The sequence below is a fragment of the Myotis yumanensis genome, unplaced genomic scaffold (assembly GCF_028538775.1).
Source record: "Myotis yumanensis isolate MYYU_CA2020_CCGP unplaced genomic scaffold, mMyoYum1.0.hap1 SCAF_18, whole genome shotgun sequence".
Taxonomy (NCBI): Eukaryota; Metazoa; Chordata; class Mammalia; order Chiroptera; family Vespertilionidae; genus Myotis; species Myotis yumanensis.
The window spans coordinates 17495597-17510304 of NW_027223769.1; the positions used below are offsets into that span (position 1 = coordinate 17495597).

At 50.3% G+C, this 14708-nt stretch overlaps 1 protein-coding gene across 3 annotated transcripts in view; it reads right to left on the bottom strand.

Moving 5' to 3' along the window:
• The window catches only part of CMIP (c-Maf inducing protein), a 235742-nt gene that overhangs the window by 40937 nt on the left and 180097 nt on the right, over nucleotides 1–14708 (bottom strand). For all 3 annotated transcript variants that reach the window (XM_070399132.1, XM_070399133.1, XM_070399134.1), the window contains 2 exons: nucleotides 10202–10363; nucleotides 5629–5670 (listed from right to left, as the gene is read on the bottom strand). In XM_070399132.1, coding sequence (XP_070255233.1) covers nucleotides 5629–5670; nucleotides 10202–10363 — 204 coding nt within the window. The remainder of the gene's footprint in view (nucleotides 1–5628; nucleotides 5671–10201; nucleotides 10364–14708) is intronic.

The following is a 14708-nucleotide window of genomic DNA, read 5'->3' on the forward strand; positions in this document are numbered from 1 at the left end:
TCTAACCTGCAAGCCGGGGCCCCTAAACTGGGGGGCACATGGTTCCCTTAGAGAAGGTGACACAAGCTCTGGGCTGCCCCCCAGAAACATGCACATACAATGATGCATGTAACTTCAGGGTTTCATGACCTGCTGGTGTCCCCTCAGATTACAGTCCCTGACTTTGAGCCAGGCTTTGGGGGCAGAGTCCTGGGCGGGAGTCCTGATCCTGGTGCTCACTGCAGTGTGACCATTTGAGCAAGTTATTTCCTGTCTCTGAGCTCCCGGGCTCCCTCCTGCAAAGTGGAGCAGAGTTGCTGTGAGGGTGAGAGGTCGCATGTGCAGAGGCATTGCTCAGCCTCGCACTGCTGACATTTGGGCTGGTTGTTCCTATGGTGGCAGCTGCCCTGTGCACTGTGGGATGTCTAGCAGTATCCTTGTTCTCAACCCACTAGATGCCAGGAGTGACTCCTAATGCAGTGGTGACAATCAAAACCGTCTCCAGAGACACTTCGCTTTATACTCAGGAAGGTTGCGAGATTTACTGACCCTTGAATTCATTTTTCTGGAGACTTGGTAAGCCAGCTGGACAATAATTACTGGTTCCACTGCCATTCCTATGCAAGGGTCCCCTGCACTGCATGGAGTTTGGTCCTCTATTTTTTGTTCCTTTCATAATTCGTTTTAATGAGTTTGCTAAACTTCACATTCAAATAACATTTTTGAACAATTAAACGGTGTGTCCTGACATTGCCAAATGCCCCCTGGGGGAGAGAACTGGTCCCAGCTGAGAACCCCCAGTGCAAGTGCCTTTCACAGAGCCTGCAACAGGCCAGCGCTCAGTAAATGTAGTTACTAGTGGTTAATAGCCATGTGAAGTCCACTCTTTGTCCCGTTTGCCACACTGGGCACGTTAGGAAACAGGAGACCAGGACCCAGCAATGAGATTGCCAGGCTGTGTGACAATTCAACTCAACCTCTCTGGGTATTAGACTTCTAGTCCATAAAATGGGGAAAACTAGAGATACTGATTCACAGGGTTGTTGTGGGAATTTGATGAGAGAAAACTCTAGAAGCTTTGGAGTCTCAGGGTTGGTATAAGCCCACTGCCTGGAGCACAGCATGTCACTGACATCATCACATAGCAGCGAGGGGTGACGATTTGCCCGACTCCCCAGGAAGGCTCCGTGATGACATGGCCTCCCCACAGCCCAGACTCTGCCTGCTTGTTTCAGGGGGTCTCCCTGATCTGCCCCCTACAGCGATGCCCTTGGATATGGGTAGGGAACTTGCAGTAAGGCCTTCTGCTTGTCTGGGACCATTAGGGAAATAAAAGTATAACTGGACCCAAGGAGAAGGTGACCGTTAGTTGCCCAGTTACATAGGTGAGAGGCCCTGAGTGAAGAAGGAAGTCCCTGACATGGAGGTCATGTCGGGCAGCACCACCGATCAGGCCCATAAGAGCTGGAGACAAGGCCAGAGTCTTGTTTGTCCAGGGCTGTGCATGTGCTTATTCAAATTTAACTGCTATGAAATAAACAATTTTAACTGAAATAAAATGTAGAATGCATTCCTCAGTCACACTAACCACACTTCAGTAGCCACGTGAAGCTGGTGGCTGCCATTCTTGATGGTGCAGACAGAGAACATTTCCACACTGAACATTCTCCTGGACAGTGACTCAGTGTCGGGTGCCTTGGGGCGGGGGGTGGGGGGGGGGGTGGGGGATTCTGCTGTCCCCTCCAACGTGCTGGCCTGGGAAGAGTGAGCTCACAGCAGGGACAGTGGGGCAGGGAGCCGCTGCCTGGCCCATGGCTCTGCTCCCCAGGCCCAGCTCTGGGAGAAGGGACGACATGCAGGGTGCATCCCCTGGGTTGAGCCCCTTTAATCACATTGGGCCCCTCTTTCATGGGAATGAGTTAAGGAATAGAGGAGTGGGGACAAATTAAGCGCTCACAGGTGTGGGTTCGGTGTTTCCATAGCAATTCTCTTATTTGACTGCCAAACTCAGTGAGGTCAGGAAGTAGTTACACAGATAAAGAGACAAAAGGTCAGGGAAGTTACAAAGCCTGCCCTAATCACAGAATGATAATTTTACAACATATAATTAATAAAAACGCTTATTTTTGTGTGGAATCTTTCTATGAGCTCAGCATAATAGGTATATTAGCTCATTTAACCCTTTCAGCAGTCCTGTAGGAAAGGCCCTGTTGTCATACCCATTTCATAGACGAGGAGACTAAGGCTTAGAGCGTCAAGTTAATTGGAAACTATCTGAATGGCTGCCTGGTTAAATAACAATATCCTTGAGCCAGTAGAAAGAATGGGGGTAGGCCAGTGGTCCTCAACTACTGTGACTTTGCCCCCCAGGGGACGTCAGCACGTGGAGACATTTTTTACTGTCACCACAGGGGAGTGCTACTGGCATCTAGAGGGCAGTGGCCAGGGATGCTGCCCAACATCCTACAGTGCACACAGGGCAGTCCTCACCACAAAGGATGACCCGTCCCCAATGTCACCAGTGCCAAGGGTGAGAAATGCTGGGGTAGTTATGTGTGAAAAGACTTGAAAGAATTTCCAGAACATTTGTTAAGTAAAAAAACAAATGCAGAACCACACACCCAACATGACATCATCGATGTTAAAAACAAAAAGCAAAAACACAACCATGTCTGTCTGTGTGGCTTTGTCACCACTGGAAACCCCTAGGGCTGCCTCTGAAGAGGGTTCTGGGATGGGGTAAATTTTTTCTTTTTGCAATTAAAATACACTCATGAAATAGTTGCAAAATCAAAGATAATTTTAATGAAATTAAAATTTAAAGTTCTTCCCTTACTTGCCCACGGTCACAGCTAGTATGGGGTGGGCCCAAGGTCTGCACTTGGCTCTGAACTTGAACCCACATTCAGCTTTAAACCCATTCTTCACCAGCACAGGGGAAGGCAGCTGGCATTTGGCCTCCAGGCCCACACTCACCCAGTGACACTCCAGCTGTTACCAACCAGCAGTTACCTATTGCACGACTGATGGATTGAATAAAGCCAACTCAAGTTACTTGTAAAAGTACTCATAAAAAAATAAGTTCATTGCCCTGGCCAGTGTGGCTCAGTGGATAGAGCATCGGCCTGTGAACTGAAAGGTCCCAGGTTCGATTCTGGTCAAGGGCATGTACTTTGGTTGTGGGCACATCCCCAGTAGGGGGTGTGCAGGAGGCAGCTGATCAATGTTTCTCTCTCATCGATGTTTCTAACTCTCTATCTCTCTCCCTTCCTCTCTGTAAAAAGTCAATAAAATATATTTTTAAAAAAAAAGTTCATAAAAAAATACCAGCCCCGTTGGGAGAAGACTAATTGCCAATAGGCCAAATCAGATAATGTAATTGCTGAAATGAAAGGAGGCTGCAGAAGGCTTCATGGTAATGGAACCAGCATCGGGAATAAAGAATGCTGAAAGGAGGGCTGAGGGCCAGATCCTCAGATCAATTCTTCCCTGTTCTCAGGCATCCCCGCTGAGCAGGGAAGCTCAGCCAGGCCCAATTAAGGGTCAGCCCAGCCAAAGTAGCTGGCTAAATGCAGCCTGGATTTCTCGGACCAAAATGTCTTTCCCAGGCTTGTCCTAAGTCCAAAGCCCTTGCCCCTCCTCTCCAGGACCGAGGGGCACAGTGGGACCCACAGGTGTTGTCAGAAGAGAGGAAGATGCCAACTCCTTGCCTGGCATATACATTCCCGCCTGCTTCTCCACCAACCAGTCTCGCCACTTTGCCTTTGCATGGACTGGGCCCCCTGCCTGGACTGCCTTTCCTGGGAGCACGCCTACTCTGTTTGCTCACCTCCTCCTGGAAGCCCTCTGCCATCTTCCTCCCAGCACCCTCCCTGTCCTCTGTGCTCCTCTAACACCTGAACAAATTTGAACCTCTGACCATTACGTGATTATCTGTTTACTTGCCAGGTCCTCCCAGCTCACAATAAATCCCTCAATGGTAGCTTCATAACTATGGAATAGAGACTAGTGTCTGGCACATACTTGTATTCGCATGTCAACAAATGCTTGTTAAATTATATTGTTAATTAATAGTATACCAGAGAAAGGTGGGGGTGGGTGATTGGGGGTGCCCAGGTGGATGCTCGCTGGTCTGGCCAGAGATGGCAATGGGTGGTCAGGCTGGAACACGGGAGAAACCTCTGTATTTTTAGCAAATACTCTGTGAGAATCTACTATGTGCCAGACACTGTATTGTTGCTCCACAGAAATTGCTGCCTTTATTGTCAGCAATAAAAGGCCTAGGGCTGTGGTCGGCAAACTGAGGCTTGTGAGCCCTTTGGCCCCTTGCGTGTGGCTCTTTGGCCCCTTGAGTGTGGCTCTTCCTAAGCCTTAGGAGTACCCTAATTAAACTTAATAACAATGTACCTACCTATATAGTTTAAGTTTAAAAAATTTGGCTCTCAAAAGAAATTTCAATCATTGTACTGTTGAAATTTGGCTCTGTTGACTAATGAGTTTGCCGACCACTGGCCTAGGGCTTATCTCCTTTGGTGCTGACAGGACTCAGCTGGGGCAAAGAGGGTGATTGTCTAGACTGGGCTCATGAGGGCCAAGTAGTTGGGCACCCAAAGTCCTAATTCAGCTCAGAGGGGCATGGTTGCCCTTGTTTCAAAGGCTGCAGCCATGGGACCTCTTGGGCAGGTGAGTGTTCCAGGTCCTGTCCCAGGCACACAAACCTCTACCCCTCACTTCCATTTCAAGTTCTGCCTCCCTGCTTTCCACTTCCTTATGCTTTATGCTCTAGCAATGCTGAAGTGTCAAAAAGATACCACGTTGTTTTAAATCTCTGTTTACATTTTATTTCCTCTCTCTGGAATGCCTTTACTCTGTTTTGCCATCTGGCAAACTCCTACTGATCCTTCAAAACCCAGCTCAGACATCACTGTCTCCAGGAAGTTCCTGTCAGCCAGGAAGTTCTCTGGCTTCTTTCCCAGGTGATTTTGTCACTCTACTCTCTACACAACATGCCTCTATTTTTGCAGTGATCTCATTTGTCTTCCTACAATAGATGATGAATCCTTGGGAGCAGGGGCTGTCTTAGTTATCTGTGGATTCAAGTGCCCAGCACAGTGCTTTGCACCCAGTAGGTACAATTTCATTTCTTTCTTCTCTTTAGTGAGAGTCATGTTTCATAGCTTACAACCACCCAGGAAGATACTTTACCCCAGAGATGTTTACATCATAGTCAAGTCCCAGAAAATATCATCTCACTTTGCGTATCAGAGGGAATTAAAACAGTTTCTATTTGTGGCTTAATTAGGAGACAGGGCCTGGACAAGAAAGAGACCGGCTACATTTCCACTAAGGGTTTTGCCTCTGAATAAGTTATATGGTCTCTGCTATCTCTTGCCTTCAACCCCCTCTGCAGACTCGGGCCAGAGGAGGCGATCAAGACACATTTGCTACAAACCTCAAAGACTGATAATTACATCCCCCCAAAATCAATTGGACTCTGAAATGTGCAAAAGCAGGAGCGAGACATGTCTGGCTTGATAAAGAGACAGCCGAGCCAGGTCACTGTGTTAGTGGATGATGCTGGCGCCTCCAGAATTAACTCAAACTGGGGAAGAATTGTGGGCACTGGGAGAGGGATGGCAAGAGACTTACCACAATGATGTTTTCATGCTCCTGGGTCGTCAAGTTTGTGTTCTACAGGATGGAGCACAGAAAGCAGGAGGGAAACAAAAGAAAACAAACAAATATTAATAAAGTGGAGCGTTTGTATCCCGAAGGTCCACAGTTTCAACTGCTTTCAGCCTCTCAGTGCACTGCTTGTCACCTGTTCTTAATACACAGATCAGAAGCCCCTCAGAGGCCTGGTCGGGGCAGGAGAAAAGTACCCCATGGGGCAGGGGAATCAGGTCCCGAGTCCCTGCTCGCAGCCTGTGAGTTATGTGATGTGGACAGACCACTTTTGAGTAAGAGTCAGTTTCTTCTTCTGTACACGGGGTCCGCTTTGGGCTGCAGGGACAGGATATATGCCACTTGGAAGCCAGAAGACAGGTTCCTAATAAACATGTGAAGAACGCTTTTCAGTCTTGACTCTCTGCTGGAGTCTACTAGGAGTGGCATATATATTATCTCAGTGGTTCTCAAACTGGGTTCCTAGGGAACATTAGTGTTCTATGAGTTGGCCCAAGATGTGTTAGCTAAATTCCAATTCTAACAGTTAATTTTCAAAAAGTAATATTAAGTTGAAGGGATTAAACTTGCTTAATTTTTAGGTTTTCCCCTCAACCTGGAATTTGCTTTCACAATTGGTACCTGTACCGCCATCCTGTGAGTATGCGAATAAGGAAAGGAAGGAATATGCAATAAATGAGAAACCATGGGAAAACTCAGAAACAGCCACTATTGTCATTTTTGTTAGCTTCAGGGCACGTTCTGCTTTGTCTGTCTTGGTAGACACGGGCTCTCTTGGGTATTAATTCGTATTTTCTAACAGAGTCACGTATGCTGCTCACAAGATGCCTCCTCACTGGACAATGAATGGCAAGATCGACAGTTCTGGGTTCTAGAAAGAGCCCATAGCACCCACCACCTGGACAGGTCTAAGGAGCGCTGGGATATCTAATGAGCTCACACCCGCTGAAGCAAAAGGAAAGCTAGCGCGCCGTGAATCTGCTTTTGTCCAGCTGCCGAGGGACGAAGGCAGACACAGAACCAGGGTCAGTGTCTGAGCTCCACGAGTCTCCAGGTTCCCATGGAGACAGCCTGATCCGCGATGCTTAGAACCAGGGAACATTTGGGAGGATGTTTTATGGATTCCAACACCTTTTTCTTTTTGTGGATGTTGGAGTTTGAGCAGCCCATTGAGGGCAGATGATTAAACTTCAGTCACTGTTCAGCTCAGGGTAGATGAAAGCCCGGCTTTGGTCTGGGCTTTGTTCTTTCTTCCCTATGACTGACTTACTGTCAGTTTGCTATGCCTCAGGCACTGTGTGAGAGCTTTGTAATACTCATGCCACCCATCTCTCTTTCTCATGACCATTCTCCTATTTCCTACCATCCCAACAAATGAGCTACCTGAGTGAGACTCAAAGAGGTGTGGCTGCTCACCAGGAACACAGCTAATAGTTGGTGGAGTGGGGATTGGACCCATCTGTCCTGGTTCCAAAGCCTTTATCTCCCAGCACCGAGTGAGGGTGCTCAGCCCACACCAATGGCAGTTCCCCCTTTCAGCTGCCGTGGGACCAGCCTGTCCCTCACCATGCCCGCACCTTTCCAGCAAGAGCCCTGGGCCAGCACAGTGGCTGTTTCCTTTGTCAGCCACCGGTAGCAGCCCACTTTTCTGCACCAAGGTCATTTTCAACCCGGGGGCAGAGCCCTCACCAGAGCCACTGCTTAGAGGGGCACTAAGCTGAGTGGCCACTCCACATACTCAACTCAACAAAGGCCTGGGAGGTAGGGGACACCGGCTTCACTTGGCCGGTGGGTGGACAGATGGTTCTTTCTCAGAATTGTTTGGCTACCCAACAGCCTCCTCTTTCCCCTCCATCCCGCGGGCTACTGCCCACTTTCTGGTTCCTTAGGTGAGGGCTGGTGCCTCTTACCAGTAGGCCTCAGGAACACTTGAGTAAAGAGAATGAAGAATCTATTCTAGCCCCATATATTCTAAGCTAAAAAGGGCAAGGAGAAGGGCGGATCTGTTTGCTTTTCCACTCATGCCATCTAGACATGGAGCTGAGGTCAATGTCACAAACATCTCCCAGGACAATAAAGTGTGACCAAGTATCAAACGCCCCTGCATGGGAGGCACAATGCTAGGCACTGCTTACTTATTAGAGCATCGGCCCTCAAGTCTGTGAAATGGGTGCTAATCTTAGCCCTGTTCACTGATGAAAATTGGGTACCGAGAGGCCTCGGAACCTGCCCAAGGCCAGTTAGCTCCTGAGGGCGGAACTAGGTCTTTCTGACTCCACACATTTGCTCTTAACCACTGCCCCACACGGGGGGGGGGGGGGGGGGGGGGGGTGGGTCTCTCCCCTTCGCTAAAAAGGCTCCACCAAGGCAGGTTCATGCCACACCTTGGCACAAGAGCATGAGCTTCACCATCGGGCAGGCCTGGGCATGGGTCCTGGCCCACCACTTCTCCGAGTGACCCTGGGTGGGCGCCTTAACCTCTCAGAGCCTCTGGTGACCCTTCTGCACATTTGAATACTTACCTTGCAGGGTCTCTGGGAGAAATGTAAAAATGAGCTCTAAACACCCGACGGTGATTGTCACAGAGCGTGTGCTGAAAAGGTGCTAGTGTCACTCAGAGAGGTGGAAGCCTCACTGGAGGAGGTGCCACCTGGGCTGCAGTCCTAGCTCTGTCCCTTATCAATGGCCACGCCCCCTGGGCATGTAATCACATGAAACATATCTGAGATGGGAAAGAAATCCCACCAAGAGGGTGGCCACAGTGCCATCAGCCACCTCTGCCAGCATCTTGACAATGAGCCTGACTTTATGTTGGTGGACAAGACTGGTGGGGCGGAAGGGGCGGGACATGTGGTCTTGCAGTAAGAACGACACAGCCCTAAGGTGGAATGGAATGTCCAGCCCCACTGCATGCTTGGCAGGCTGGTGTCTCTGGACCTCAGTTTCCTCATCTGTGAATGGAGACAGCAAGGCTCATCTCTCAGGGAGAACGTATTAAATGAGATGTTGAGTGCTGGCACCTGGCACCTGCCTAGCACAGAGCAGCTGCTTCCTGCAGATGAGCTGCCTTCCCTTCCCCACTGAGAAGCCAGCCCCTGGCCTCCTACCCTTCTCCTGCTCAGGACGGAACCCTGGACTTGAGGTTGGGCACATAGCACCTGGCCTCCAGTTCCAGACCTTGACCCTCAATCCTTTCAGAGCCTGAGTCTTTATGCCTCTGCGGAACACAGCTGGTGCCCCACCCGATGACACATCCTCTGCTCTTCTGCTTGCGACCGTCACTTCCTCTCGCCCCTACGTCCTCCCAAGATGAGGGACCCTCTCAAGGCAGTAGACAGATAAGGCCTGGGCCAGTTTCCTGGACCAGCAGGCACTGACCAGTCCAGGCCTGCAGAGAGAAGGCCAGTCTAGGCAACAGGGAGCTTGTGTGGAAGTCAAGGGCGGCATGTAGGAGCTACCCAGGGAACCAGGGTGTCAAAGGACAGGGGCCACCCTGAGGGAGGGGGACAGAAAGAAGGGGACAGAAGCATCACTCTGGTGGCCATGCGTAGTTTAAATCAGGAGTCATCAACTCTATAGTGTCTCCAGGGGACCAGGCAGGCAAATAAACAAGAGTATTAATATTTGTGAAGTGCTTAGAATAGCGCCTGGGCAGAGTAAACAGAAGTGTGTTTCCTAGCGCCCCTTGCCTTCTAACGAACAGTGTGCCTAGCTCCCTGACTGAGTCTCCCGTGTCTGTCCCCTGCCAGGACGTAAGCTCCAGGAGAGCAGTGGCTTGTCTTCACTCAAATGCCCAGGATGGCGCCTGGCCCACAGCACACACTCAGAGCGCTGGCTGACTGGCAAAGCAGACGGCTCAGGTGGGTGGCGCTAAGCATCACCAGCTGCAAATTGCTGCCGAATTTCCTGATAGTTTTTTAAAGAGAACTTAAAAATTCTCATTTTGGTGTGAAATCTCCTGATTTTAAAAATCCTGTGCACGTTAAACAAAGTATAGCTGTAGGCTGTGAGGGTGATTAGGGCAGAAAGCCATTGGCCTGGACCACCGGAGCTGAGGTGGGCCAGTGCTGGGGGAGATGGAGATGGGCCGGGACTACCAGCCCAGCACCACGGGGCCAGGAAGGAACGGGGGGGAGGGGGGGGGGGGGCGCTTCCCGATGTGCTCCCTCTTGGGAATGAACTAGAGAATTCTGAAGTCAGCTATCACCATCACCACCAGCCCAGCCTCAGGACCAAGACCAAACCACCCTCTCTCCCTGCCATGTCCCATCCCCAGGTCGGTCATGGGGCATGGCAGGGTAGTGACAACTGTCCCTTCATCCCTGCCACAGCCCGGGACAGCTCAGCTGGAAGCACTGGGCAAACCTTCTCAACACCCCTGAATGGCTGGGGGAACCCCTCACCTCCTTAAAGCAACAGGAAGACAAACTTGAATCCAACTCTGGTTGAGGGTTGGTGTGCAGGCAAATAAAAGGAAACAGAATCATTTAAACGGGGGTTCGGGAGGCGCACAATCCAGCAGGAGGAAGTATCTTACCTCTGAGAGCAGTTTTGAGACAATTTCCAGTGGGGCTTGGTTGATGGAGTCATCTTGCAGGGGGGATGTCAGGGCCATGTCCACCAGAGTTCGGATCTCCTTCAAGACAACTTCCCAACGGCTTGGGTTACTCAGGACTTTCTTATATTTGTAAATCTTTTTCTGGTCAGGAGAAAAAGACACAAACCTGTTATTCAGATGCTGAGGGCAGAAGATACAAGATGATCAAAGAATCAGACAGTTAGGATGCAAAAGGGCCCAAGAAACTGTAGTGTGGGCCATTCTCTGCCCATGAGAAAGTCCACCTGAAACAGGAGGAGTCTTGCCCAAGTCACCGGTGCGTTTGCAGACGGCCAGGCCTCCGGAACACTATTTCCAGTGACTTAAGAAAAGAAAAAGAGATTTCTCTTTGAATAAGATCTTCTGCCAAACTTATTCCCCAAGTATTCAATCGCAATAGGAGTGGAAACATTCGCGGGTCCACAAAGGGACTTTCTTTGAGTGGGAAGCACTGCTTCTGCTCATCTGATCCCAAGAGGTGCCTCTGAGGAGTGGGGTTCAGCTAAGAAACAAGATGGACAGGCTGGGGGCAAGGAATTCCACTCCAGCCAAGTGGGCAGGGAGCCCCCAGGAAATGAAGGCCATCTTCAGCTCCCACCGGGTGAGGAAAAGGGAGACAGGAGGGAGCATTCTCACCTTCCCGCAGGCGCTAACTGGAAGCTGAAGCCAAGGGCTGCTGCCTCCCTGGACTCGAGGCAGAGTTAGTTCCGCCTCTCTGACATCATGGAAACAGGGGCCCTCCCTCTGAAGGCGGAGGTCCCAGCCAAGTCCCGCCCCTTCCCTGTCCCAGCTTGCTGGGGAGCCTCTTTCTAAGTGGATGAACTCCTTCCTTAGAAGCCCTGCTCCATGGGGAAAACCTAGTTTAGTGTCACTGTGCCAGCGGACATGCCCCAATCACCGAGCCAGTCTGAGTGAGGAAAGGAAGGAGGAGAGGTCAGGGTCCCCCACTGGCCCCCGAAGCTGACCACTTAGCTTCTGAGTTAAGAATGACAAGGTGAGCCCTAGCCAGTTTGGCTCAGTGGATAGAGTGTCAGCCTTGGAATTGAAGGGTTCTGGGTTCGATTCTGGTCAAGGGCACATGCCCGGGTTGCGGGCTCGATCCACAGTGCAGGAGGCTGTCAATCAATGATTCTTTCTCATCATTGATGTTTCTATCTCTCTCTCCCTTCCTCTCTGGAAAAAAAAAAAAAAAGAATGACAAGGCAATCTTGGAAGCCAATGCCTTAAAGAAAGTATTTGGGAACACAGTCCATATCAAACTGAGTAGTAACTTGTGCTGAGCACCGTGGTGGAACCACAGGTCCAGTGCGGAGTCGGGCACACCTGACTCTTTCTATAAAGTACTTCACTCACTGAGCCTCAGCTTCCTCTTTTGTAAGTTAGGCATGAAAATACCTCACAGCCCCTTGAACTATGCAACCTTAATACATCCTGGACCCACATGGTCCATTCTCCGTATGGAGTTACATTAGAGAGCAGAGCACATTAGGACAGCCACCAGTAACAAAAAGGGGAATCCGGATACTTAACCAGTCTCTTTTGTAAAACTTTCAAAGGATGAAATATACAACCCACAGCAACACAAAAAGTATCCCGTTTTCTTTCTCCCATTTTCTTCACACTCCATGATTTTCTGGAGCTTCTCACTTGCTAATCTATCCCTATCACCACCAGCATCACCCACACAGTTAACTCACAAAGTTTACTTCCGCCTCATCACCCAGATCTTTCCTGTGTAAATCAACTTAGCTTGTCTCTCCTACACACAGCATTCATTCTCTCTGTCCCCACCTCCTTCTCTCTGTCTCTGTCTCTGTCTTATCATTCTCTGCCCGGGCACCCATTCCGCATCAAGAACTAGAAAGGGACAGAGGGCCGGAAGGGCAGAGGAAGACAGCATAGTGTTCATGGGGGGGTGGGGGAGGAAAAGACCAGGAACATTTCCTTGCCAGTCATTTTGGACCCGACTAGGCGGGGCGGGTGTTTGGTGAACAGTATATTCGTCCTTGATGAGGATGATGGTGAAATCCATGACGTTAATACAAGACGCACCATTTCTCTGAGGCTTTCCTGGACTGTAACCAGCTCAGTCCTAGTTCCCATCAGCCAAGCCTCCCTGACTGATCTAAGCAAACACAGTGCCCGAAGCCTAATGTAGTGGAGACACTTCCCAAGGCAGAACCCAATCCATCCCAGGAGACAAATGCTCCTTTGAGTCCGGGACATTGCGGCTTCGCTCTGTAGCCAGAGAACTGCTTAATTTTTAAACGACCATTTAAGCATGCCATATAGTAAGCCCCAAAGAAAACCACAATGATGCACACCCGTGTCTTTCCACAGTAGATTCTAGGTTTAAACACGGTCTGAGCTTTAAGTGCCTTCTCTTCTGATCACCTGCAAGTTATTTACTTTTGAAAGAATAAGGACTTCACCATTTTTTGAAAATGATGCATGCTTATTGTAAGAAATTTAAACCGTGCTGAAAGCACAAAGGAAAGCATAAGTGAAAAAAGGCCTCAAAAATCCCACATCTTAGAAATAACCACCATTAATCTTTGGTGAACATTATTCCAGCCAACCCTCATTTAAATTTAACTGCATGCAGCCAGCCTGTGAGGTGGGTGGTCGTGAGTACAGTCCCCTACTGGCCACTCAGACAACACTGAGATGCAGGGGCAGCAAGGCCCTGGCCGAAGGGTCCAGTGGGCGCCACCAGCCCCAGTGCAGTTTCCAAGGAGCCCCTCATGGCTGCACTCGGCCCTGGTGCTCACTGACAGCCCCTCCTGACAGCCGGGAGGACACAGCTCTCCCCCGAGTGCCTCTGGAACCCGAACCCTTGCTTAAGAGGCACCCGCAGAACAGGGGTCACAGAAGCTGTATTCAAAACCAGAAGGTCCCAGGGGCTTTAACAAGGGCTAAGATTTAATGAGCACGTACTATGCACCAGACACTGTGCTGGGCACTTATAGGCATCATCTCATTCCATCCTCACAGTAACCCCAGGAGCTGGGGGCCTGCCACAGGCTGAGCAAAGGCTAAGACGAGACCCAGGTGCAAATGGTTTATTTATCTGAGAGGCGCTGAAAGACACATCAGTGCGTGGCGGGGACGAGAGACTGGGAAGAGAAGGCAGTCAATTAACAGGGCATCATTAAGCATTATGACGGGACAACTGGCAATGTTACCCACTGTGGGAAGGGTGCTGAACCCACCGGGATCCCTAGGAGACAGTGTAGATCACGCATTAGAGCTGATCCACCCAAGGAGCAAGGAAGCTACAGCATTTACCCACTAGTTTCCTGGACACCCCAGTGGCTGCCCTGTGCCCTGTGCCCTGGCCGAAGTGCTTCCACAGCCAGAAACACACACGCCCCTGGCAGAGTTCACAGTGAGCATCCTTCAGAGCAGTGATGCTAAGGGGGACGGGGGAGGGGGGAGTGCCTGCAGCTTCTGCTACAGGACTCTAGTATCCTGCTTACACACAGGGTACTATCATGGCCAGAGAGGTGACATGACTTGCCCAGGGTCACCCAGCTAGAAAGGGCAATTCAAGAGTCAAAACTGGCTTTGGTAGCCTTTAGATGCCCCCTCTTTCTAGCACATCAGCCAGGGCTGGCACAGATGGTGGAAAGGGACAGATTCGTCCAGAGACACTGTGAAGAAGGGGTCAAGAATGATGGTGGCATGGGGTGAAGGCCAGAAGTCCATGAGGCTCTGAGAGCCCGGGCCCAGGTGACCAGGGAGCAGAGGAGCTGCGGGAGGGGCTGGTGGGAAAGCAGGTGGACAGTGAAGCTATGATGTCATGGTCACAGGTGTGGGCAGGCCATTGGTCCCCATAAGAGGCTTTGAACTCTGGGACCGGCTGCCACAGGCAGAGGGAGGCTTGTCCAGGACCACAGGGGTCCAGTCACTCTGCCTTGGGTGACAAATTAGTTCATCTCAGGAACTCTGGTGAGCTCATCTGGTGATGAATCACAGGGCTGGGATAGGGATACCTCCGAATGCTGACTACCAGGCTCCTAGGAGCCTAAGCCCTCAGCTTTGCGGTATGTCCTCCCACTGAGCCCGCTTCCCCAAGACGGGTGGGTTACCTCTTGCCATGTCCAGAGTGAATGGACTGCTGGAATCCTTTGACAGGGGACTTCAAACTGTCTCCCTGTTTGTCTTTGGGCTAAAAAGCCAAGAATGATCTTAAATTACTTAAGGGTTATGAAAAAAATATGATAGGAACCAAACATGGCCCACAAAGCCCCAGATATTTACTATCTGACCCTTCAGAGAAAAAGTTTGCTAAGCCCCGGCTGTAAAGGTCAAACCCCAGCCTAGCGGTAAACGCATACTGCTGCTCAACATTATGAGCCACTGGGGGACACAGGTCCAAACCATAAAGAGACACTACTTCGCTCCCAGCAGGCTGTTATTACCCAGAAAGACAGACGATACCAAG